The following is a 25,300-nucleotide window of genomic DNA, read 5'->3' as shown; positions in this document are numbered from 1 at the left end:
TTTAGCCTAAATATGACCTATAACGGCCAAAGAAGTCATGAATGTGCATAAATAGATTGGATTAAGTCTTGTAAAGTTAAAACTAATCATATAAAACATTTAATATGTTTAAAATGAGTCCTAAGGTTCTTTATTTCATATTTGGGAGCAAAAAAGCCTCATTTTAGCCTAATATGACCTATAACGACCAAACAAGCCTTAAATTTGCATAAGTAGATTGGAATGAGTGTTAGAAAGTTAAAACTATTCATATTAAACATGTAATAAGTGTAATACTCTGAGAAAATATTTAGAGACTGATGGACATGCTCACCAGTATTCGATGTTCGCGTGAGGAGGAAAACCGGTCAGACAGCAGCCCAAATTGTTGGCTATCCTAGTTGTATCTCATTATGGAAAATGCAAGTAACTGATGTGCAGATCAGTACGTGCAGATCAGTAGCCAGCTTAGCTGCCACAACTTTGAGATTGGGACCTTGCGCCTGCTCACTCTACCATAAACAACATTGAAGTTCAGGTGTTGCTGCAGATCAATCCAGATCAACATTGAAGTCAAGGTGTTGCTGCAGATCAATCCAGAGCAACCCAATTGAAAGAATTAGCCAAAATTGCACAAAAATAAATAAATAAAACAGTAATTAAGATCTGTAATAGGCTTCATAACCAACACATGTCGATTATTAAAGAAAAAAGGTAGGGAAATTTGCAGCAACAACAGAAAAGCGAATCATAGCATGCTTATCTCTTAATGAAAAACAAGGCTAAACAACAACACCTATTTCAGTCAATGAATATAATCTTGAATAACATAAACCATTATAACCCAATGTATTACCATGAAGCATAAACATTAAACACCAATGGTCCAATACAATCATAATCCACACACATTTCATACCAAGCTTGAGTCAAGTAAACTGATACATTTACCAAAATATGAATACTGAAGTCTAAAATGCAATAATGAAGGCATTCCCCATTATATTAATAAACCGTCATATAAATGTCCCCAAGTTAAATTAACAATCAAAATCGGAAAAAAATCAAACCCTAACAATCAAAATCGGAAAAAATGTATCAATTAACACAAAAAATAAGAATAATTTATATAATCAAACCCTAAAAATACGAAATTAGGGGAAAAATCAAGAATTGACTGAAAGAAAACCCTAAAAATACGAAATTAGGGAAAAACAAATACAAAAAGTTAGAAAACTATACCTCCTCAAACAGATTCGCGCAGGAGAGAGTAAGGGATCGAAATACTTGGGACAGAGACGGCGAGAACAGAACGCGATGGGGGAGATGAGGCGAGAACACAGACCCATCGGCGAAGACAGCGACGCAGGGCCGAGCAACGCCTGAGTTCGACGGCTGCTGAGTTCGACGGCTGAGTTCGAAGGCTGAGGTCGAAGGCCAGATGCTTGGAGAGAAGGAGTCGAGCAAATTTTCACAAAAACCAAGACGAATTGTCACCCAATTTCAACAATTACTTGCAAAAAACCAAAAAAAACCACGAATTAGAGAAAACTTAGAACAAAAAAGGGGGGATTCAGAAAAAAGCGTCGAAATGGGAGTTACCTGGGGAAGAAACCGCGGCGAGAAAACGGGGAAGAATTCACGAAAAGGACCTCAGAATTGGGGGAATATGGCGGAGAAAGAAGGGATTTAGGAGAGACAAAGAGAGCAGATGAAGAAGAAGAAGAATGAGGAGGTGAGAGAGTACGCAGTGTTAGAAATGGCTTCACGCAGGGAAAGCTGAGGGAAGAAGAGGGAGTACTGAGCGTGGATATGGTTCTCGAATTTGGTCCTTAGGTTTGAGATGAAATGTTTTCCTTAATTAGCTTTGCAGCGAATTTTTTTTATTGCAGGGGGCTTTTATCTGTACGCTGCAAAATAAATGGGCTATTGCAGGGGGCTTTTACTTTGTACGCTGCAAAAAACTCTCTTGCTGCGGGCAATTAATTTGTACGCTGCAACAACCCTTTATAAAGTTTGACCCGCGTTGACCTACTGGTTGTTGAAGCGTATTATTACATGTACGCTGCAACAAGGGGGTTGCAACAGGGGTTTTTTCTACTAGTGTGTCTCAGTTTCGCGACCGAAAATATTACCAGTCACCATATGGTAACCACTAAATCTGTGTTTATTTGATGACTGATTAGTAATCAACTAATCATCGCTATTTTGTGACCGGATTTTCTAGTTACTGTGTAGCGACCGACACTTCATTAGTGCCTAATTTGCGATGGTTATTTCGCGACAATGTAGTGACCGTATTACGCAGTCACAAATTAACGACCACCAATTTCGCGGAAATTAAGTGACCGTATTATGTGGTCACAAATTAACAACCAACGGTATCGTGACAATTTAGTTATTGTATCATATAGTGACAAATTAACAACAAACATTTAAGTAGTCGCTAAATTGGTACTAATTGGTACTGGCTAATTCCGTCGTAGTTTAGTGACTAAGTGAGTCGCTAAATTGGTACTAAATGTATTAGTTCCTATGTGGCAACTAAAAAAGTCGGTTGCAAATTAGCCACTTTCTTAATTTATTGGTGACGAAGAATTTTTAAGATAATAACATTTGCAATATATATTACTCTATATAACCCAATGAGTTCTATTTTTTGTTGTAAAAAAATCATTGTATTAAACTCAAAGAAAATGGCGTTTGTACAAGAGAAAACAAACAAACACCAAGCGAACAACACTTTGAAAGCTATAAAGGTAATACAACTCTTAGCAAAGTTAACCATAGTCAACTATGGGAAAAAAAAATGCCTGAGCTCAAACAGAACAAATAAGGTCTTCAACTAAGGTCTTCAACTGCTATGAAAACATATAAGGTCTTCAACAGCTACTATGAATTCCCTACTTCCCTGCAGCTTTAATTTGGCTTACAGTCTCTATGGAGTTGCATCTCGGCTCCTGGCTAACTGAGTAAATTAAAAGCTGTTAGCATAGAGCTTCACACTCTCCTTAACAGGGCAACTAATGTACTTGTGCACTCTTGGATGAAAGTAAATTAGCCACTCTTGGATGTTGTTTCTTCCGCCAGCAGTTGCCTTCTTTTTTCAGCTGCAAAGTGCAAGAGTGGTTTCAGATTTCCTTGATATAAACAAATGTTAAAGTAAAATAGGATGATCCGTATAAAAATATAATTCGCACCTGTAATACCCTGGAAGCAGCAGCAGTTGCCTTCTCGTAATCCTTCTCCGCAAATGCACTAGCCAAAATTGCCTAAAATTGAACACCAATACAATGAAGAATAATTAGCACCCACACTTGACCGGGAAATTTTGAAACCCTAGAAGACCCTCTAAAACTTTACCCCCTTGGGCATTCGAGTCGATTTGTTATAGCAGAGAACATTTTTGTGTTGCTTTATAAAATTGCAGAGTAAAAAAGCAAACAGTTGAAAGAGTTAAAGTTGTTCCTTTACCTGACCAGCTACTGCTATACCATCAGCCATAAGTGATGAAGCTAACCATACTTGTACGCAAATCTGAAATGCAACCATAGAAGTTGCACCTAGCCTTGCAGCCAGGGATGTGGCCAAGGTGACGCAGAATGTGACAGCTATGACCCTTGTGAACAAATATAAACCTGTGGCCAAAGTTGTCAGTAAACAATTCACTACTTTTGTGCTACCTACATTAGGTAACCACTAAACACGATGTATGAAGTTGAGTAGTTATGAGACAGAATACGAAATATTGAATTCAGTTATTCCTCACCATTTTTGAGAAATCGACCTAACTGCAGAGCTTTTAGACTAGGGGGCAACAAATAAACTTCCCTCGTCCACCTCCATAAGAGTATAAATGACATTAAGTACCTATAACACCGAAACAATGTCTGGGACTAACAAAAAAAAGTTACAAGACTAAGTATGATAACCGATGGGCTTTCAATTGCAGCGTGCTTACTGTGAGAGCACATGAGCAATGGATGCACCACTCACACCCAAATGACAAGCAAAGATAAGAACTGCATCCAGTACAATATTTTCACCATCTGCTGCAAATGTAAAACAAAAATCGGAATGGTAAATAGAAGAGAGCCAGAGTACTTATTCAAATCTACTTCATTAATTACATAATATTTCTACTGTCAAGAGTAGCAATTGATGTTTATAACCATAAGACTTTTTACCTGTAGCATAAAGGGGAGTTGTCGTATCTTTAAATCCTCGAAAAACACCTTGCATTGCTAAAGAAAGAAGCACAGCTGGAGCACCTAAGGATCTTAGTGTTAAGTACTTAAGAGCTGGTTGTAGCATCGGGGAGTCCTGCAACTGTTTATATGTGGGTGAGAAACATACTGAAAAAGATGATGATCAAAGAAACTTACATGTTTTATAACCATGATTCCTAAAAGCATTTTAGCTCCAAAGAAAAGGAATATGGTTTTGACATACACCAAGGAACAATCCAAGAACAAGTGCAGTAGAAGCTGACGGGATATGCCGCTTGCCTCCTCCTACTTTAACCTTCTCAGTACTACTGATTGAGACTTTATTTGTCTTTTGTGTGACTTCCATGTAATCTGAAAAATGTCAGAATCATGGAAAGATTATGTTAAAAAAAAAGTTTGTAGAAGATAAAATGTTAAATATCTGATGTAGCAAGGACCTTCTCTGGGAAGAGAGTCATCTTTGTTAATATTTGTGATAGAACACTCCTCTAGTTTCCCAAGTACATCATCTTGAGACATCATCTCTTTAGAGTTACCAGTTTCAGCAGATTCCTCCTGATGTTGATTTTCAGCATCTTTGAATTCTGCGTTCATTTTACTCACTGTCTCCTCCTCGGAAACAAAAGAAGTTGTAATGCTAACAAGTGGGTATATAGTAATTTTTGATGCTTGGTTGAATATAGCTATGGAAACACCAACTGCTGCAAGCTCCACCGCGCCTACACACACAATAAACGAGCCAAACATTTGTATGATTGATCGAAAGGTTTCCTATAGTTTAAAGTTTGATGCATTAGCAATTAATGTTGCAGTAAATAGTTAAAGAGAAAGAGAATACAAGGAAAAGAAAGGTGAGGCATACCAATGTGGCCAATAAAAACGGTGTCAATTAGAGAGGCAACAGGATCAGCAGCTAAAGCCAAAGCTGCAGGGAGTTGAAAGCAACAAAATGAATGGCTTTACAAGATAGTTTGCCAAGGATTGTATAATATGGCTTTACAGCAATAAAATGACTGATATAATATTTTATGACTTTACAACAATAAAATGACTTATACCACATGATATGGCTTTACAGCCCCAAATGAATTACATGTATATCTCAAGTCTCAAGTAGGGGAAACTACCATATTTGCTACCAAGTGTCGGTAATGAATTCATATCAAAATTCTAAAATGTTAAACATAGGCTACTACAAAGAGCCTAAACAGGAGGACATTAAAATTTCAACTTATACCACAACAAATATTCAAACTACGCTTTATCTATTGTCTTGTTTAATGTAATAAGTAAAAGCATACCCCCACAGTTAAAATTTACCACTTTGGAAAATGTTTCATCAACCACTTTGGCAAATGTTTCATCAGCATTACAGTACTATTCTGTTAGTATCCTTCCTGTGTTCATTGTAGTAGAAAAGTACTATTAAAGAAAATTCTCGTAAAAGGGATCAATCTTGGCTAGAGATTGGGTTCTGAAACTAACACCAGGAAAAAGGAACAACAATGTAAGCACAAAAGCCTAACTGTTATAAGATATCCTACAAGGTCTTTAGGGGAAGATATTTCAAAACATTGCTGCAGCTAGATACCTGTTAATTACAACTTCCAGCAGAGCCCAATAGAAAAATCGCAGCAAATAAAGATGGAAATTAATTCTTGGCTACTGTGGCTAGGAACTATACTCCAAGATTTGAAAAGGATAATGCAACAATGCCAAGACAAATTGAACCAAACCAACATGTTGTGACTTCCACTTTTTTGGAGGAATAGAACTTAGCCAGCTCGGGATATATAACACTACATGTAGCTAACTGAATGGGAAAACAACCGAGCTCATCAAAATTATTCCACAGAATGGTAATGGCAGCATAATTGCAATGGCCATTACTTGAAAAATCCAGATCAAAACAAAATCCTATATTTCTAACTCACGAATTCACTAACTAATTAACTGATAAAATAGGTAAATTTAAATAAAATCAGATGCTAAATTTTTAAGTACAAAGCTCATCAATATATATCACTCAAGAATTGGACCTTGGCTATTTCCATTGTTTCTTTGTAACATGATGATAATTAATCAAGAAAAAACTCCTTCCGTTGTAACAAATAAAAGAAAATATTGAGATATTTAATCAAAGATATGTTCCATATCTTACCTCTGTATCATCCATGTAAATCGCAGATGACGTGATTGAATTTCACATCTTTTTCTTCCCCCTGTTACAAGCCCAAAAGAATATATGTAAAACACCATCAAAAAACCTAATGAGTCAACACAAAACCAACCAATGGTGATACACACTGATACAAACAAGGATAGGATGTCAGAACCTGTAGAACATATTAACACCAACTGCAAAACAGAAACCTGCAGAACATCATAACAACAACTGCAAAACAGGAGCACTACCACCAGACCAACTTCAACCTACAAAATGCAACAGAATAGCTGGACAACAGCTCAAACAAAACAAACAAGGCTGCCTGCTTCTTCAACACGCAATTAATAATTCAATAACTCAAAGTTTCTCAACATGTTCACAACTAAAAGTAACAATATCCAAAACATAAATAAATACCGCATAGGACGAAAACCAAAACATAGTTCTTAACACATGAAGGTGCTAAATATAGTCTATTCAGAAATGAAATAATCTAAGCTTGAGATTGTGAAAATTCAGAGAATTTCTTTTGAAGCTCCAAGATCATTTCCTTGTTCCTCTTCTCATCTTTTTCAAGCACTTCTATCTTGTTTAAAGCATCTGAGAGTTTTTTGTTTGTTTCAGTGAGCTCACTAGTTGTAGATTCTACTTGACCTTGGAGTTGAGAGACAATGCTCGATGAAGGTGTTGATATATCATTGGTAATTAATTTTCTTGGCCTTGTGAAATAGTTTCCAGCGCTATTTCCTAATCCAAAAAAAGTTCCTTTCTTTGAATATCCACCAACCGCTTCATAAAATATTTCATCATCCCCCTTAGTCGAGCCACTTGCTTATGCTGCAGCTTTCTTGGATTGAAAATTATTCTGCCACAAGAATGTTGTACAAGTGACATTATTAGAAGATAAGCGCAAGAGTTATATGTAAATTCATACATTTATATCATTCAAACAACGAAAACAAAATAAGAAGTCCGCTAGAACTAAAGATGAAAAGTTCTTATAAGAAGTCTGCTAATAACATTTAACCACACAAGTATAGAAACTTATTGTATACAAGTAATATATATTTTATTTTCACATCGACCAGGTGCACAGTGCTAAGTAAATGTATTGACTAGGTTATTAACGCTACAAGAGAATGGCTGGTTATACATTTTTGTAGAGTATTCAAAAGAGGCATTGATCTTCATACTTGAACCAATACCAAACAACAAACTTTCAATACTATGAATTAAAAAAGTATGAAAGAAACACATACCCATATATTTTGTGCCGCCTCACTTGTCATAGTATTGTAATTTTTTGTATGATTTTTCAAGTACATATCAGGAGCAGAAAGGATCTTTCCATTCTTTTTCATCTATACATTATATTTACATGTGCATAAAATTTAATTAGATACTAGAAAATAAAATTAAAAAAAATTGGGAACTTACAATAATGACATATATACCTCTCGTTTAGCTATCTCAGTTGCTGAGACTGATCCCTGACTATGTTTTATACCTTTCTTTTCTCCCTCCAACCTATTTAGAATAAATTGTTGTGATTTCTTCTTAAAATCATCTGATTCTCGAAGAATTTTAAGCTCACTCCTAACTTCTGCAGACAACCAAGGTATAATTGTGTTATTTTTTTCCTTGCCGGCCCTAGAGGCCATGCCTTTAAGAGATATTGCAGCTTTCTTCCTAAAATTAACTTCAACTGATGATGCGTGTTTCTTATCCCACGTGTAACTTTGCTGCAAATAAGATATATATTTATACAGATTTCAATGTACAAAAGTAGTTTAAGATATAATCCTGTAATTGCAAGAGAGATTATGAGTGAGTCTAGTAAAGAAGAAGAAGTGCTAAAACACACGCAAATAGACTAATGCTGCATTATAGAGTAGAAGAGCTAAAGAACTTATCTAAACCATATAAATCTGAGCGAGACTCGTATCTTGTAGAGATTCCTGAACTGGACTTATTTGTTCAATTTTGCTACTCTGACATATAAATCTCATTCTCAACCGATTTACAACATGTCACAATTCAAACAAGAAACTGAAAAAAGAAGCCAAGTTCATTTATCTTCTTGCCTACCCATGAGAAGCCATCAGAAAATCGATCACACTTTGCAAACAGAAGTTAGACAGCACAGTGGAGAGTCTACCAGAAATGTAATGTTGTTAAGCCAAAAATACCAGTAATGTGACCACTTACATGGAGCAATTTTTAAGATTGAGGCTAATGAACAACTAGCTCAGAATAAAAAATAATAAAATTGACTAAAGATTAATGCAGATGCTGATCTTGATCATTCAGAGTTGTCCTCACGTTAAGGATCTTGAAATTTCGGTGAGTATATCTGTTTGTATATTGTTTTTTTCACAATTTACTTGTTCATATGCCTGCCAATATTATTTTCTAAACAGAACATTATGTTTTTTTCCTTCCTTTTTTTTTTGAAAATTGACACTAAGCATGTACTGATAATTAGCAGTGAACAACAATAATCATCTAGTATCCTTATGAACTAGAATGCTAGAAATTTTCTTAGCCTGAATGAAAGACTTCTATGATCTTTTATGACAGCAATATTATGACAGCTCTGAATGCAATATTATGACAGCAATATTATGACATCAATATTATGACAACATGAATGTCATCTTATTTTGTACGATTTTACCAATATCTACAACTACAATACACTCGTTACAGAGTCACGATTCAATAGTGTAGTGAACACATTCAAAACCTAAATTAAACACAACAGAATTACAAGAGGGGGGATATGGAATATGGTACTTCTCAAATACTTCATTTGAAGATTCTATACAATGGAATCAGAGATCCTGATATCCAACCAGGATCTCTGCTAAGCCGCTCTTCATCACAGAAACTCGATACAGCTGAACAAGCAAGATCATGAACAAAAACAGTAATTTCCCTGAAACCAAACATGAAGGAAAAATTTCGAATCTGCTAGCTAAAACAAGAGTATCATCTATAGCTAGTTGAGTAATCCCACTACGTTGGACATGTGTTTGGAGAGCAGGAATCACTACCTGGCCATCAGACCAATCACATAACAAGATACCCAAAGAAAGCCCTTATTTGTTGAATTACTATAGTTTAGTGGAACTAAGAATGGCCTGCTATCACTATGATAGCAGGACTAGATTAAAGCTTAAGTTAGGACTAATGAAGAAGCTAAACTAAATTAAACTAGATGCTGACTGATAAATAGACTAATGCAGATGCTGATAAATAGACTACATTAGTACATAAACTGATAAATAGACTAATGCAGATGCTGACTGATGCTTGTTGTGCTGCCGATACAGACATGAAGGTGCTGACAGTGTTGCTCGTGTAGGAGGAGGGGAGGGGAAGGGAAGGGAGGGGAGGGGAGTACCTGAAATGAAAACCACCAGTAGTCTTTAGCATGTTTTTTTTACGTTGGTCCATCATGTGTATGGTTCATCATAAAAGCTTTGTATGACTTTTGTGATGGTACTTGAAACAGAGTAATGATCAAACCTATTTGCAAATGATAATTATAAGTTAGAGAAATCATAAATTTAAAGAATTTTAGATAAATGGTAAAAGCAATGCAAGTTGATAATGAAGGAAATAATGCCCTTGGTCCAGGTATGCATTTAATGTTAAGTCTAATAAATGCGGTTCAGTATTAATTAACAAGTTAATAATTCAGTGAGATCAAGTGAGCTGAATGCCTAGCTAGAGGCCGCTTCAGTTCAAGTGGAATTAATGATATTAATCCACATCTTACTCTTGACTGAACCCGTAGGGTCACACAAATAGTACATAAACGGATCAAGTATTTAATGGCATTAAATACTCCATCTATGGATATTCGGAATCGACGGATCTTGGTTTCAGTGGGAGCTGAGATCGTCATAAGCAAGAAATGAATACTCAGAAAATGATGATATTGCCGGAAACGGAAATATGGATCGTATCGGAAATATAAATATTATCCAAGTCGTAGATGTTGCCGGAAACGGAAACATGGTACGTATCGGAAAATATTATTGGAAATGGAAATATTGCCGGAATCGGAAATATTGCCGGAAACGGAAATATTGTCCGAATCGGAAATATTATCGAAACCGGAAATAATTCCGGAAACGGAAATATTAAATATTTGTTCGAAACGGAAATTAATTCCGGAATTGAAAATATTAAATATTGTTCGTATCGGAAATGAATTCCGGAATCGAGAATTTAATCGGAAGCGTATCGTACGAATTAGCATCGGACGAAGCCTGCCAGACGAAGGCCCAGCACGAAGCCGGGCCATCGCCCAACAAAGCCACACGCATCACACACAACCAAGCCTTGCCAGGCCCAGCGCAAGGCCAGGCCCATCAAGGTCTTGGCGCGCGCGGAGCAATCAAGTGGGCTGCGACATTAGGCTGCGAGCGAGTGCAGACTCGCGTGGCCGTAAGGCTTGCGCGGGTGGTGCTCGTGCTCGTGCTCGTGTACGGTTGTGTGCAATACAAATCCTAAGGCTATTAGAATTTGTTCTATGATTAAATCCTAAACCTAAAAGGATAAATTAATTGATTTAGAGTTCTACTAGGATTCTAAGTTAATTAATTCGTATCCTAGTAGGATTACAAGACCTTTTCCATAACTCTATAAATAGGTGCCTAGGGTCACATATTTACATCGAGATTTGAAGTATGCAAAGGTAAGATTTTCAAGAAAAATCAGTCACTCTCTTGCCCCATAATAGCCGAATTTCATACTCCCTTAAGGGCGATTCTAGTTGGTCAAGCTTAAGGTGGATCCGGACGTGCTGTGGACTATCTACGGAGGGACGACACTTGGAATCCTAAAGACTTGTTCTTGTTCGGTTCGGGCGCAGCTACGGAGGGCACGCTATAAAGTGTATGCATCTGAATTATGCTAAATGATTATGTGTTAATAATATGTTTCCTGGCTTTATGGTTTTTCCGCATGATTTATGTTTATTCATATGTATCATAACCTAACAGTGGTATCACGAGCCTCTTATTATTTTCATAATCTAAATTGCATGAACATGGTTAAATTTTACAAATTTGGAAGGAATTAAAGGGGTGATTAGTTTTCGTAATTAATTGCAAATTGCGTTTATTTAATTATATGTACGCAGTTTTTCGGAAAAATATTCGTTACTCAACCAAATCGAGTGATTTTTGTGTCAATTTCGCATGTAAAAACCATTCTAAAATTTTGACAACATTAATATTTTTCGGCCAAACCCAGAATTCCCAAATTCGAAGCCTAACTATGACTTTTCGGAGGTTTTAGTTTTTCGAACGCAAAAGTTTGTAAATTTAAGATGTTAAATTGAATATTTGCGATTCTTGTTGATAAATCTTGAGTTTTTTAATTGACCTACAGTATATGTTTAACAACTTTGAATGCCTAGACTTGTTAATTATACAACCTAATTTGTAATTATTATTAATTTGTTGAAATTCGAATAATTTAGAATTGATTTGTTTTTCATAATTAATTAATAATTTAATTAGGTACCCATGATTAAAAACCACCATAAAAATTGTTAATTTATGTTAAATTTTAAATTTTATGACCTATATTTGAATCCATGTTAATCGGAAATTAATTGATTAATAAATTTTCGATTTTTCGCCCTAAAATTATGAAATTAATATGATTTATTAATTTGTCATTAATTTTAAATTTAAAATTTAAAATTTTTAAGAAAATGCCCATAAATGTTGCACGCACAAAGCAATGGAAGCTACGTGTTACCCTTAAGGGGTGTTGTATAGTGCGGGCACGCGACGACGAGGAAGGGAGCTCGTCGCCCGTGCGGTACGAATGCAGCGAGCAACGAGCTATGCGACACGCAAGGCCCTGCGCCTAGGCGTGCGTGCAGGGCGATGGGCAAGGGCATGGGACACAACAAGAGCACGATGCGTGTGGGCAGCAGCACGCTGCGCCACGACGCACCAAGCTCGCCAAGGAGCAGCAACCACGACGCAACAATGCTGCGCGCAGCGTAGCCCGCAAGGCTGCGTGTGTGCGTGGCATGGGCCTGGGTGCGTATGGCTGTGCGGGCTATGTTCGACGACCAATAGGCACGGGGCATGGGCCTCGTAGCTCGATGGGGCTTGGGCGCAAGCCCAAGTGCCTCTTCTTGCAAAGTATTGATGCGTTTCGTTTTAATTTTAAGTTTTCAGTTCGGAAATAATTTTAATTAAATTTAAAATTAATTATTTAAATTGTTTTCTCGGATTTTAATTTTGAATATTATAATTATTATAAATTTTAATTTATACTAATTATTTTACTAAAATTAAACCTTGAATTAATTTAAATTCATTTAATTCAACTGAAAAATAAATTAAATCAATGGATTCAATTATAATTTTATATGAGCTTTAAATTTTAATTAAATTTGTATGTTTCGGGTTAGACTAGAAATACTTTTTTATGTTTAAAATTAGTAAAACATATAAAGTTATTGGTTTAAGTGGGAGCAATTTTAGTCATAAACTCTTGATTAGGTCTAAAAATCCTTTAAGGTTAAACAACTTGATTAGAATTAATAAGGACTGAATAATTGGTAGATTATTGGTGCCCTTGATTAATTGCTGCAAATATTTATGTGATGCATACAATGTGTTTTTACTAACCAACTATGTGGGCCATTCATGATAATGAATGGGTGAATGGTATATATTGTATATGTACTGTTTTGCAGGTTATGAAGTGACTAGTAATGCCCAAATAGGATAGAAAATATGGTATGCGTACCATTAATTTGAATGTAATTGGTCTAAAGCACCAAATTTGTTTTTCAATTCAAATATGGTATGCGTACCATCAAATAGTTGTAATTAGTTCAATTATAGCTTATCCTATTTGAAGAAAATGGCGCCTCCCACGGTGAAATTCAAGACGAAGTTTCCAACCATTTTCAAGACGGACTTTGAAGTTGAAGATTCAAGATGAAGTCGGGCCATACTAGATCACATTTATCTTATGCATGTTTTAAGTTATTTATTGCTCTTAAATATGTCTTAATTATGTATGAGATTATGGCTTAATTATGTTGCATGATTAAGGATTTTAGTTCACTTAAAATCTAACCAACATAGTAAGAGCCTTAAGTTCCAAACTTTAAAAATTGAGTTAAAAGATGCCATGCCAAAATAACACTTACTTTGATAACCTTTACATCAATCTAGTAATAGTTTTACGCTCAGCGAGGTGTTACTTATTGATCCTAAAGGGGTAAGGTACACAAATAATTGTGAGTACATGTTAGTTTTGGTGAAACTCAACGATATACCTAAGGAGTCCTTTTATGTCGTGGAAAAATTGATAGGTGTACCTAATAAGCTCTTAGATGTACCTATCAACCAAGAGTAGTTTCTAGACTATTAGCAAAAGGCTTTTGCTTACCTAAAAGACTTTAGAATTGAGTCTATATACATAATGTGCTTAATTATTTAATGGGTTTTAGGATCTTGGAATCATTTTATTCACACCTGTCGGAACACATAACTTGAATAAAATGCTAATGACTTGTTTGAATTGCATGATTGCTTTAATATTCAAGTTATTATTCATGATAAATGTTTAGACTTCGCATGCTTCAATGTATGTTTTAATTATTGTTTATAATTAAATAGCTTGCACTGCAATAAATCCTTTTAGAAAGGTAACAGTAAATTTCCTCGATTGGTAATGAATCCAAGATCGATTCACGGAAATGAGAGAAAATGAGCAATTTAAAATGTGCGTTTCTTTTAGCGACTTTTATGGTTGTTTTCGAATATCAAAATCGAATGGCGAACCGATTGGTGCTTGTGGATTCAAAAATACAATGTAGTTTTGAGATCGTAAAGCATTGAGTTTAAACGCTCAGCTTTACCAATGGTTAACAACCTAATATCTTTGTCCATTTAATTCTCGAATGAGTCTAGTCCCTAGACATTCGAATAGATCGATACTTAGAGAACTTTAGAAGCTTCTGGTAAGATCATCTAGTTGAAACTTAATATTCAACATAAAATGGTAAGAACCTTGTTGGAGTGACATTGGACATGTCTAACAAAGTATAAAAGTCAACACTAGAGAATTCAATTCTTAAGACTATAAGAAAGGGTACAAGAAATAGGAAACAAGGAACAAATGAAAGGAATTTACGATTCCGTTTCTACCTATAAGTTTATGTTTAAAGAGAAGTGTCCTAGCAATCAAACTTCCTTGGTATCATATACCGCTTGAGGTTCTTACTTCGGTAATAACTTAAATAATGGAAGCTAGGCTACACTAATGGCCTACAAGTGGGAAATGAAGCATGTCAATGCTACATTAGTTGTAGGGTCATCTAGTTTGTTTTAAGTCCTTTCAAGGCTGGAACTTAATGGCTATTTTGTTCCATAATCAGCATACCTAAATTTCTGCTTCAAACACAGAAAGACTCGCATTCAAGAAAAACAAAAACAATGTTTGTTTGTTAATTTGAATGAAATGGTCAATTACGGATTGAGTCAATATGCTTGATTAAAACAAACAACTCTTTAAAGAACTTAACTAGGTTCAAATCAATCTCCTGATTTGAGTTCCACAAATCTTTGGCATTGTTACTTAGACCATATCAACAAGTTAACATTCAAAAGCTTTATTTTAATGGACTTCTGAAAGTTGGTTGATTTCTAGATCAATTTAAGACAAGCAAGTCTTACTTGTTGAAAGTAACAAAAGATATGAACTATTGTTAGAACACCGAGACAATAGAGTTCAAAGCTAAAGAAAGATTTTTTGACTTTATTATTTCACATAGATTTGAGTGAATATAGGTTTATTTACTCAAAGTGATATAAGTTTGAATCTGTTTGGCTAGTTCAAAGATTCAGAAGTATAAAATCCACATAGCAAGAAATCATAAAGATCTAGGATAGATCATGTTGATGATTACTTGAGACCAAAAATGATCATCACTGATTGTGTGTAGTAAAATTCACAATCTAGCTCCATAATATATGGCATATCTAAGTTGGAATGATCGAAGTCGATTAGTACTTGATTCGATTAATGATGGATCATAAATAATTTTCTTATAATTTCTAAAACAAAATTCTCAACTACCACCAAACTAAACAAAATTCGTCAAAGCTATTGAAAAGTAATTTCATAATATCTTTTCATAATATATCTAAAAAGTTCCTGAACTTAGTGGGAGCTTAGTGTTTGTCATTAGACAAACTATATAAGGCCCAAGTAGATATATGTTTCATTGTGATTTATTCAAATGAGACACAAGGGTATTGTTTCTACCACGGATTTTTGAGAACATAATGTTTGTTTGCTCGAAATAATGTCCTTTTGAAGATTCGTTTCCAAAATGACAAGTGGGAGAATATAGACCTCGAAAGTCTTCGAGGCGAACAACAAACATAAACGGACATTCCGGAGGCTTTTCGAAGTTCTTCAGAAAATCCGAACACTTATTCTTAAGGACTTTAGAAGTGGCTTTAAAGAATAGACATCTCTTAGAAGACTTTACAAGTGCTTCAGGGAGAAAAGAATATTCAAAGGACTTTCAAGTGGATATTGATATTCTATTGTTTGATGTTCTATACCCAAGTAGGCATAGAATTCAAGTCACTGAAACTATGAGATTCTTCTATTAGATAGTGAAGAAACATGGAGTTCAGGTTACTGAAGCTATGCGATTCTTCTATTAGATAGTAAAGAAACCTACAACTTGCAGTCAAACTATTATCATGTAGATTAATGAGTTTGTGACCTGTAAGAAAGCTATGACGAAACCCAGATTCCCTAAAATGGTTAGAGGCCATATATAGACTCAAATGTTTTAAATGGTTAGAGGCCATAAAACATACTAAATGTTTTGATGACAAAATTGAAATTTTGTTGATTTGCAAGAATAGTTTTACACCTATTGGTTGCAAGTTTGTTTTAAGGATAAAAACCATCAAACATGGAATTGTGTTCACACACAAAGCTAGATTAGTTGCTAAAGGTTACAAGAAAATTCACGGCGTGGATTGTGTTGAAGCCTCATGCAAAATCGTAATGCTTAAGTCTATAATTCAAGCAATGATTGCATATTGGTACATATGGCAATTGGATGACAAAACGTATTCCTCAATCAAATGTTGGAAGAAAACTATGTACATGGAATGTCATAGGATTTGTGGATCCAAATAAATGCTTGAAAAGGAATGCTAGCTTATGAAATCTAAGTACAGATTTAAGCAAGCAAATTGGGAATTAAAACTGTATTTTAGTGAAGCTAATAAGTATTTTAGTTTCATAAAATGTACATGATTCTTATAGATATATAAGAAGTTTAGTGGGAGTACATAAAAACTTAATTGGTCCTATGTGTATCACACACATATCTCTCTATTGTGAAATAACATTCAAATGCTAATAACTTAGGTTTGAAATTATTCATCAATGATGGACCAAGGCGAAACTTAGTACATACTGGGTATTAAGATCTATTTACAAAGACCTTATGATATTGTTTTGGATTTAGTAATGGCATTTACTAAATCAAACACGAAAGACTCCATTGGACATATTCGACCCATATGAATAAATCTAAGTAAAGGATGTTTGAACTATGTATAAGCATTTACTAAGTTAAACATCAAAGGATCTAAGTGAGATTCTTAAACCTATATTATATGTCAAAGAATTAAGCTGGATTCAGTATCTACTGAAACTAGAATGAGCTAAAGTTACAAGAATAGAATTTAATTGGGAATTATTCTGCAAAAGAATTTTTCATGTATGATATAATATGAGGATCGCCAAAAACGTATCGTATGACTTTAGGCATGACGAACATATACCAATCTCTATTGATCTAAGTGAAGATCAACTAGATTGAGATCAAGAAAAACTTATGGTACTTGAAAAGGTACATAAGAGTAGTTCTTGATTCAAGGAAATAAAGATATGCTAAATATTGATGCTACACGCATAAACACTGGCAAAGGATCATGCAAGATTCCTTTGGAGTTATCCATTGACAAGGACAAGCTAAAAAGCATCGTGTTTTGAAATGGCAACATGGATTGGAGACCATGAGTTGTTGCGTGGGAAATTAAAATAATAATTTCTATGTTCTAAGATATAGTTGGAAAGTCTTCCGCATATCTGTGAACTGCTTGGATAAGTAAATCCAAACAAAGCATCACTAGCAACCTAAACAGTTGAAGTAAAAGTACTTATTGCCTAAGAAGCAATGAAACAGGGTTGTTTAAAGTTCTTTACAGAACTTGGGTAGATCACATGTCTGCTGGCTTGATGGTTCTTCATTGCAAAATGCGTAGAACCACTCTTGAAGCAAGAAAGACGTCTGCTGACTTGATGGTTCTTCATTGCAAAATCCGTAGAACCACTATCGAAGTAAGAAAGACTAGATCACAAAATAAACAAACTCAAAAGATCTTATCATCTATCTCGAAGAACATTCGATGAAAAGGATATTAAGATTGGCAAAGCATGATAACTAAACCTATGAAACAAGTGAGAAGCAACACTCACATTGTAGCACTGGAAATCAAGCATAGCTTTGAATTCCATGGACTGTTTTAAAGATGGGTTTGAGGCCCATGGTTGTAAAACATTGGGGTTGAACATTTATCATATATGAAATGTATTTTCATATTCCATTTAATCTTGGTTTAGTATGAAATGATGAGTCCCTTCAATTTGACGATATATTCAAGATAGACTGTCAGGACCAGTCCTGTGACTAAGAAATGTCTATCAAGTGAACTTGAATGTCAAAAGTTGAAAATGGTCCCTGGTCAGAGTTTTCTATAAAGATGGACGCATAGAAAACATTAGACGACTAGAATGCAAGATGACTAGTAGTTCTGTTTCTTGAAATATGTGGACATCGCAATGTCATAATCATTTGCATAGATACTTACTTTGGGAAGACTAGTATCGGACAGACCTATGAAACTTTACTGTAAGAGATGAAAATCTGTCATAAGTAAATTTCATTAAAGTTATTAGACACTAAATCCTCAATACCTGAGTGATTTGAGATTACTTGTTTGAGAACTGGTTACTTTGACGTTGACCAACCGTCGCACCGTAAAAGGAGGCTATAAAGGCAACGCTCAGGTAATCACCTATCAAACGAAGTCTAATCTCAAGATCACAAGATTGGGATTGTCCTCCCATAAATCGGGATGAGATGCTTAAAAGTTGTACAAGGCCACTCGGAGAGCTAGAAACTGTAAAATGCATGGCCGTGCTCGGATGAATCATAGGCTATGATTATCTGTTTATTTGATCAGTTGAACTCTGAAACCGAGAAACACCTCTGGACGTAATAAGAATGACAACTCTTACCTTATGTTCAAGAGCAAGCATCGAGCGACAAAGGCATTAGGAAATGCACACTTGTCCCTAAGGACAAGTGGGAGACTGAAGGAAATAATGCCCTTGGTCCAAGTATGCATTTAATGGTAAGTCTAATAAATGCGGTTCAGTATTAATTAACAAGTTAATAATTCAGTGAGATCAAGTGAGCTGAATGCCTAGCTAGAGGCCCCTTCAGGTCAAGTGGAATTAATGATATTGATCCACATCTTACTCTTGACAGAACCCGTAGGGTCATACAAATAGTACGTAAACGGATCAAGTATTTAATGGCATTAAATACTCCATCTATGGATATTCGAAATTGACAGATCTTGGTTTCAGTGGGAGCTGAGATCATCATAAGCAAGAAATGAATACTCCGGAAATGATGATATTGCCGGAAACGGAAATATGGATCGTATCGGAAATATAAATATTATCCAAGTCGTAGATGTTGCCGGAAACGGAAACACGGTACGTATCGGAAAATATTATTGGAAATGGAAATATTGCTGGAATATGAAATATTCCCGGAAATGGAAATATTGTCAGAATCGGAAATATTATCGAAATCGGAAATAATTCCGGAAACGGAAATATTAAATATTTGTTCGAAACGGAAATTAATTTCGGAATCGGAAATATTAAATATTGTTCGTATCGGAAATGAATTCTGGAATCGAGAATTTAATCGGAAGCGTATCGTACGAATTAGCATCAGACGAGGCCTGCCAGACGAAGGCCCAGCACAAAGCCGGGCCATCGCCCAACAAAGCCACACGCATCACAAAGCCAAGCCTCGCCAGGCCCAGCGCAAGGCCAGGCCCATCAAGGCCTTGGCGCGCGCGGAGCAATCAAGTGGGTTGCGACATTGGGCTGCGTGCGAGTGCAGACTCGCGTGGGCCGTAAGGCTTGCGCGGGTGGTGCTCGTGCTCGTGTACGGTTGTGGGCAATACAAATCCTAAGGCTATTTGAATTTGTTCTATGATTAAATCCTAAACCTAAAAGGATAAATTAATTGATTTAGAGTTCTACTAGGATTCTAAGTTAATTAATTCGTATCCTAGTAGGATTACAAGACCTTTTCCATAACTCTATAAATAGGTGCCTAGGGTCACATATTTACATCGAGAATTGAAGTATTCAAAGGTAAGATTTTCAAGAAAAATCAGTCACTCTCTTGCCCCATAATAGCCGAATTTCATACTACCTTAAGGGCGATTCTAGTTGGTCAAGCTTAAGGCGGATCCGGACGTGCCGTGGACTATCTACGGAGGGACGACACTTGGAGTCCTAAAGACTTGTTCTTGTTCGGTCCGGGCGCAGCTAGGGAGGGCACGCTACAAAGTGTATGCATCTGAATTATGCTAAATGATTATGTGTTAATAATATGTTTCCTGGCTTTATGGTTTTTCCGCATGATTTATGTTTATTCATATGTATCATAACCTAACAGATAAAACCATAATGCATCAGGATCGAGTGTAGGAAGAGTGTCATTTGGGATATCATGATTTTCTTGCTCTTCCATATGTAGCTCTGGAGTCTCGTCATTAGGCTCATCATTAGGCTTACCGGCTGTCTGGTTAGATGTTCCTCTAAGCCTGAAACGACCTCTTCCTGCAGACATATCTACTAAAACCAAAGATGACTAAATACATATTGATATAATTATTATAATTAGTGGCATATAACTAACTACTTCAAAAAACTTCCAAAAATATATAGCTAAAGGACATAACAAATAAATAACATTCAATTGTCGAAACTACATAAGTAAATGAAATAGATCATAATTAGCCAAGCTTCAAATTAACCAAAAACTCATATAAGAAATCACGTTTTAATCAAATCAACTATCACTATGATCATCCACATCACCACTTGTAGTGCTTAAATCACTTTCATATCCATCTTCTTCATCATCTATGGACGTTTCGGAACTGAACTCCTCTTCCTCTTCAATATTATCATCCAAGTCTTCATCCTCTTCCTCTTCAATATTATCATCCAAGTCTTCATCCTCTTCACTCACACCTTCCATTTCATCTTCATTCGTGTGAGCATGGACAAAATCATCCTCATTTAGCTTAGATAATTGCGGTGGGTTCTCATTTCGCTCCTCGTGAAATGCTAATGGGTCCAAAGGAGCATCAACTATTGATCTAACCTTCATTTGAAACACGGCCCACCATTGATCTCGAACCCATTTTAAGCTCGGGTATGGTGCAAAATATACTTGTTCTGCTTGATAGGCTAACACAAAAGGGTCATATCTAGGATACTTCTTTGTATGGTTAACCTCGACAAGCTTATATTGCGGATGCACATTTGTACCATTTCCCGAGTCAAACCAGGAACACTTAAACAACATGGCTTTGTAACAATGTGTTGGCCCCACATACATGAACTCAATCACCTCCTCAAGTATTCCATAATTTCTCATCTCCTCCAAACTCTTCACACAAACTCCATAATTCATAGTAGACTTATCCTTCTCGTATTCATAAGTATGAAAATTATAGCCGTTGACATAATAATGCTTATATTTCTTAACAGCTCTTGATGGACCAATAGCAAGAGTCCTAATTATTCCTTTCTTGTTATTGGAACTCAAAACCTACCAAAATATTAAGTACGTTTCAATTTGTAGAGTTAACTAAAAATAAAAAAATAAAAAAATACCATGATTTATAAGATTCTGCTTACATATTGCTTAAAACATCCTTAGAATTTATGCTCAAACTTCCTCCACACATCATTAACACTAACACGTGGATTTTGTTTAACCATTTCCTCTTCAAACAACCTGCTTGAAAGAATAATTACTTTAACTTTTAAGGTATTAAGAAGGAATTGCTCTTTCAAGTGAGTTCTTAAGTGAGTTATAATGGTGGTTACCTTTCATAATCTTGCAATAGCTCACAATTTGAAAGGATATAGCCATGGGCCGCACGATTGTCAACATCAACCAAAAAGCTTTTAGTTCCCTTTTTAGTGGTGTGTCCTGTATTGCAAGAGAACAACTCAGGAACATTTACATCCACTTGCCCTTCATCACCTTCATATACATTTCGACACATATCTCTAGCCTTTGTGTCAATGTTTGGACTAAAAATAATGGGTGCAAAAGTTAGATATCTCCTCCGTAAGATATGCATTGCAAATAGAACCTTCCACTCGAGCTTTGTTACCAATTTTTCTTTTTAAGTGATGGAGGAACCTGTAGTAATTGTAAACCCAAAACGTATGATTAATAATTTGAAAATTATAATTATAGAGTTTTTTAGAATAGGTGATCGAGAAAGTCATTTTACCTTTCAAAAGGATACATCCACCTATACTGGACAGGTCCTCCGACTTTTGTCTCATACGGCAAGTGAACAGGCAAATGTTCCATAACATTGATGAACGAGGGTGGGAAAATTCTCTCTAGTTTGCAAATGATCTCTGGAATATTTTTCTCCAACATATCCACATCCTCCACTTTCAACAGTGATGAGCTTATATCCCTAAAGAACCGGCTTATTTCAGTAATTGTCTTCCACACATTGACGGGAAGCAATTCATTCAATGCAACTGGAAGCAACCTCTCCATGAACACGTGGAAATCATGGCTTTTCATGCCAAACAATTTTCCCTCATTTAGATCTACACATCTTCTTAGGTTGGATGCATATCCATCAGGGAATTTCAATTTCTTGATCCCTTTTCTCCTTGCTAAGTGTAAAAGGAGCATCAGGCATCTTATCTTTCGTTTTACTACTACTAGCACCACTATCATCGTGCAGATGTAGTCGTCGTCGTTTGCAATGTAGAGCCAAATCTTTCCTAGCTTCTTTATTATCCTTGGTTTTTCCCTTAACATTCTTAACTGTATGGATTAATTGATCAAAAAAGTTTTTCTCGACATGCATCACATCTAAGTTATGCCAAACCAAAAGCTTTCGCCAATAAGGAAGTTCCCAAAAAAATGCTTTGCTTCATCCAATTATGTGTTTTATCTCGAGCTAACTCACAATGATCAATTGTTTTTGGCAAGTGTGACACACGCTCCCACAGTTCATCACCACTGAACCTTGGTGGGGGTGGGGAGTATTCTGCCTTATTTTTGGTGAAACCACTTTTGTTTTTTCGAAAAACATGATCTTCAGGTAGAAATTGACGATGGCAATCAAACCATGTTTGCTTATGACCATGTTTCAAAGTGAAAGACTTTGTATTCTCCATGCAATAAGGACATGCCAACCTCCCAGCAGTACTGCACCCGGATAGCATACCGTAAGCTAGAAAGTCACTCACAGTCCACACTAGAGCTGCCTTCATGTTAAAATTTTGCTTCTTTGACACGTAATAAGTCATAGCTCCAACATTCCATAACTGTTTCAACTCCTCCACTAGAGGTTGTAAGTATACGTCAAGCTTTCCTTTAGGACTCTTTGGGCCTGGGATAATCAAGCTCAAGAATAGAAAAGGCCTTTTCATACACAAACCTGGTGACAAGTTATAAGGTGTAAGAATAACAGGCCAACATGAGTAACTTTTCCCTGAATTGCCAAACGGGGAAAAACCATCCGTACATAACCCAAGACGAACATTGCAAGGTTCAGCGGCGAACTCTTTATAGGTGTTATCGAAATGCTTCCATACTTCTCCATCACAAGGGTGAGCCATAATACCCTCTTCTCGTGGATTCTCTACATGCCATCTCATTTCTGTGACGGTGGCCTTAACAGCATACAACCTTTGTAACCTTGGTGTGACAGGGAAGTATATCAGCTGCTTCTTCGGGACACGCTTCCCTTTAGCCTTTTTCTTGTACCGATCTTCGTTGCATACAGGACAGTTTTGAGGATGTGATTGGTCCTTCCAGAACAACAAACACCCATTAGGGCATACGTCAATCTTTTGATGCGGAAGTTCAAGACCCTTGAGCAATTTTTTTGTGGCACGAAAAGTGTCTGTCATGTTACTTTTTTCGGGACATATGTCTCTCATTAATGATGTGAAACCATCCACGGCTCGATGAGGAATGTTATACTCGCACTTCAAATTTGTAACCCTCGATGCTACCGACAATAAAGATTCTTTGCACCCATCATAGAGAGGCTTCTGAGCATTTAGTAGCATATCAAAAAACTTTTTTGCTTCTGGATGTGGCTCTTCTTCTAAATTCTGGAAGCCCTCTTCATTTAAACCTTCAAATTGAGGGCCAAATGCATCCATTATCATGTTTGTATAAGGATTCGAATCCAATCCACTAGAGCTTGACTCATCACCTTCTCTCGTGCCCTCAAAGTATTCTTCTCCATGACAACTCCAACAATAATAATTCGGACGAAATCCATGCATGTACAAATGAATCCTAATAGTATCGACATCCTTATATGGCACTAACTTGCATTTGATGCATGGACAGTTCATTAGTTTAGATTGTTTGTAATATTCTCGCTCACAAGTATACGTTATAAACTCTTTAACCCCTTCAACAAACGTTTCCCTAAGATAATTATCACTATCAAGTCTCTTGTACATCCAATCAGGATCAAGATTCATCTCTAGGTCTACACATAAGTACATAACCATTATATCTTTTAGGTCCACACATAACCAAACAAATATTTGGGATCATAATAAATAATAATGAAAAAAAAGATTCAGGGAAATTAGTCCATCAGACACAAACTTTATTAACATATCCTATCCTATATAATAATAAGAATGTCATTTTTCACCACAATGCTCCAAAATCTCAACCAAGCTTTCTCATTCACTCCCTCCAATTTCACTCAAACCAACCTAACTTCCAAAATTCAAATGTACTACTTGCTATTTCTAAGTTGCTTATTTTCACTCATTCCGTTTATTTTTGGACTTTATTTTAAGTGCAGTAATGTACTACTTGCTATTTCTAAGTTGCTTATTTTCTTATCTGCTAAACCATATAATATTTGTGCAATGATCTATTAATATATGGTTTCAAAATGGTTTATTATAACTATTATCAATTAGAAATTGACTATGATCTTTATTTTTATTTGTAGCATTTTACATATCACGTGCTTATGCACGAGCACATTCTAGTATATAATAATAAGAAAGTCATTAGGCTATGGGAGGCCTCAAAAACCCAAATGTAACAATTCTACACACTCACGCAAAAAACATTCAAAAACAATCTTAATCCCTCCAAACTGTTTTAAACAACATTAATCTGATAAAAACAAAAACAAAAAACCAATCTACAAACAAATAACCGTGATATTCCAGTAGGAACACACACAAGAGGGGGGGGGGGGGGGGGGGGGGGGAATTGTATTTCGAACTTTAAGAGAGTTTCTTGCGGAACTTAGAAATATTAAAGGAACTGAGTATTAAGAGAGTAAAAAGCAATGATTTAGAAAACTTCTTGACACTAATCAAGAAAAGAATTCCTTTATATTATGGTAATAACTCGATTGCAATAACTCTCTGACTCGAGTTCCTCTCAAACTCGAGTTTCTCACAATAACCTACTCTAATT

The 25,300-nt window shown here is 35.8% G+C and overlaps 1 protein-coding gene and 1 pseudogene across 1 annotated transcript; both read right to left on the bottom strand.

Annotated features, from left to right (window-relative positions):
• Positions 1 to 421: 421 nt before the first annotated feature.
• Positions 422 to 20,407, bottom strand: LOC110792315 (uncharacterized; annotated as a pseudogene).
• Positions 20,408 to 22,704: 2,297 nt separating this feature from the next.
• LOC110792317 (uncharacterized) lies at positions 22,705 to 24,363 on the bottom strand. Its single transcript, XM_021997129.2, has one exon. The coding sequence runs from the start codon at positions 24,361 to 24,363 to the stop codon at positions 22,705 to 22,707; it is 1,659 nt and encodes a 552-aa protein (XP_021852821.2).
• Between the last annotated feature and the right edge of the window lie 937 nt (positions 24,364 to 25,300).

This window comes from Spinacia oleracea, chromosome 6 (assembly GCF_020520425.1).
Source record: "Spinacia oleracea cultivar Varoflay chromosome 6, BTI_SOV_V1, whole genome shotgun sequence".
In the NCBI taxonomy this organism is placed as follows: domain Eukaryota; kingdom Viridiplantae; phylum Streptophyta; class Magnoliopsida; order Caryophyllales; family Amaranthaceae; genus Spinacia; species Spinacia oleracea.
This window is presented reverse-complemented; position numbering and strand designations above follow the sequence as displayed.

What these genes read in the sequence shown, in the direction of transcription:
- LOC110792317 (XM_021997129.2), bottom strand. Translation starts at nt 24,363, where the DNA reads ATGGTTATGTACTTATGTGTAGACCTAGAGATGAATCTTGATCCTGAT.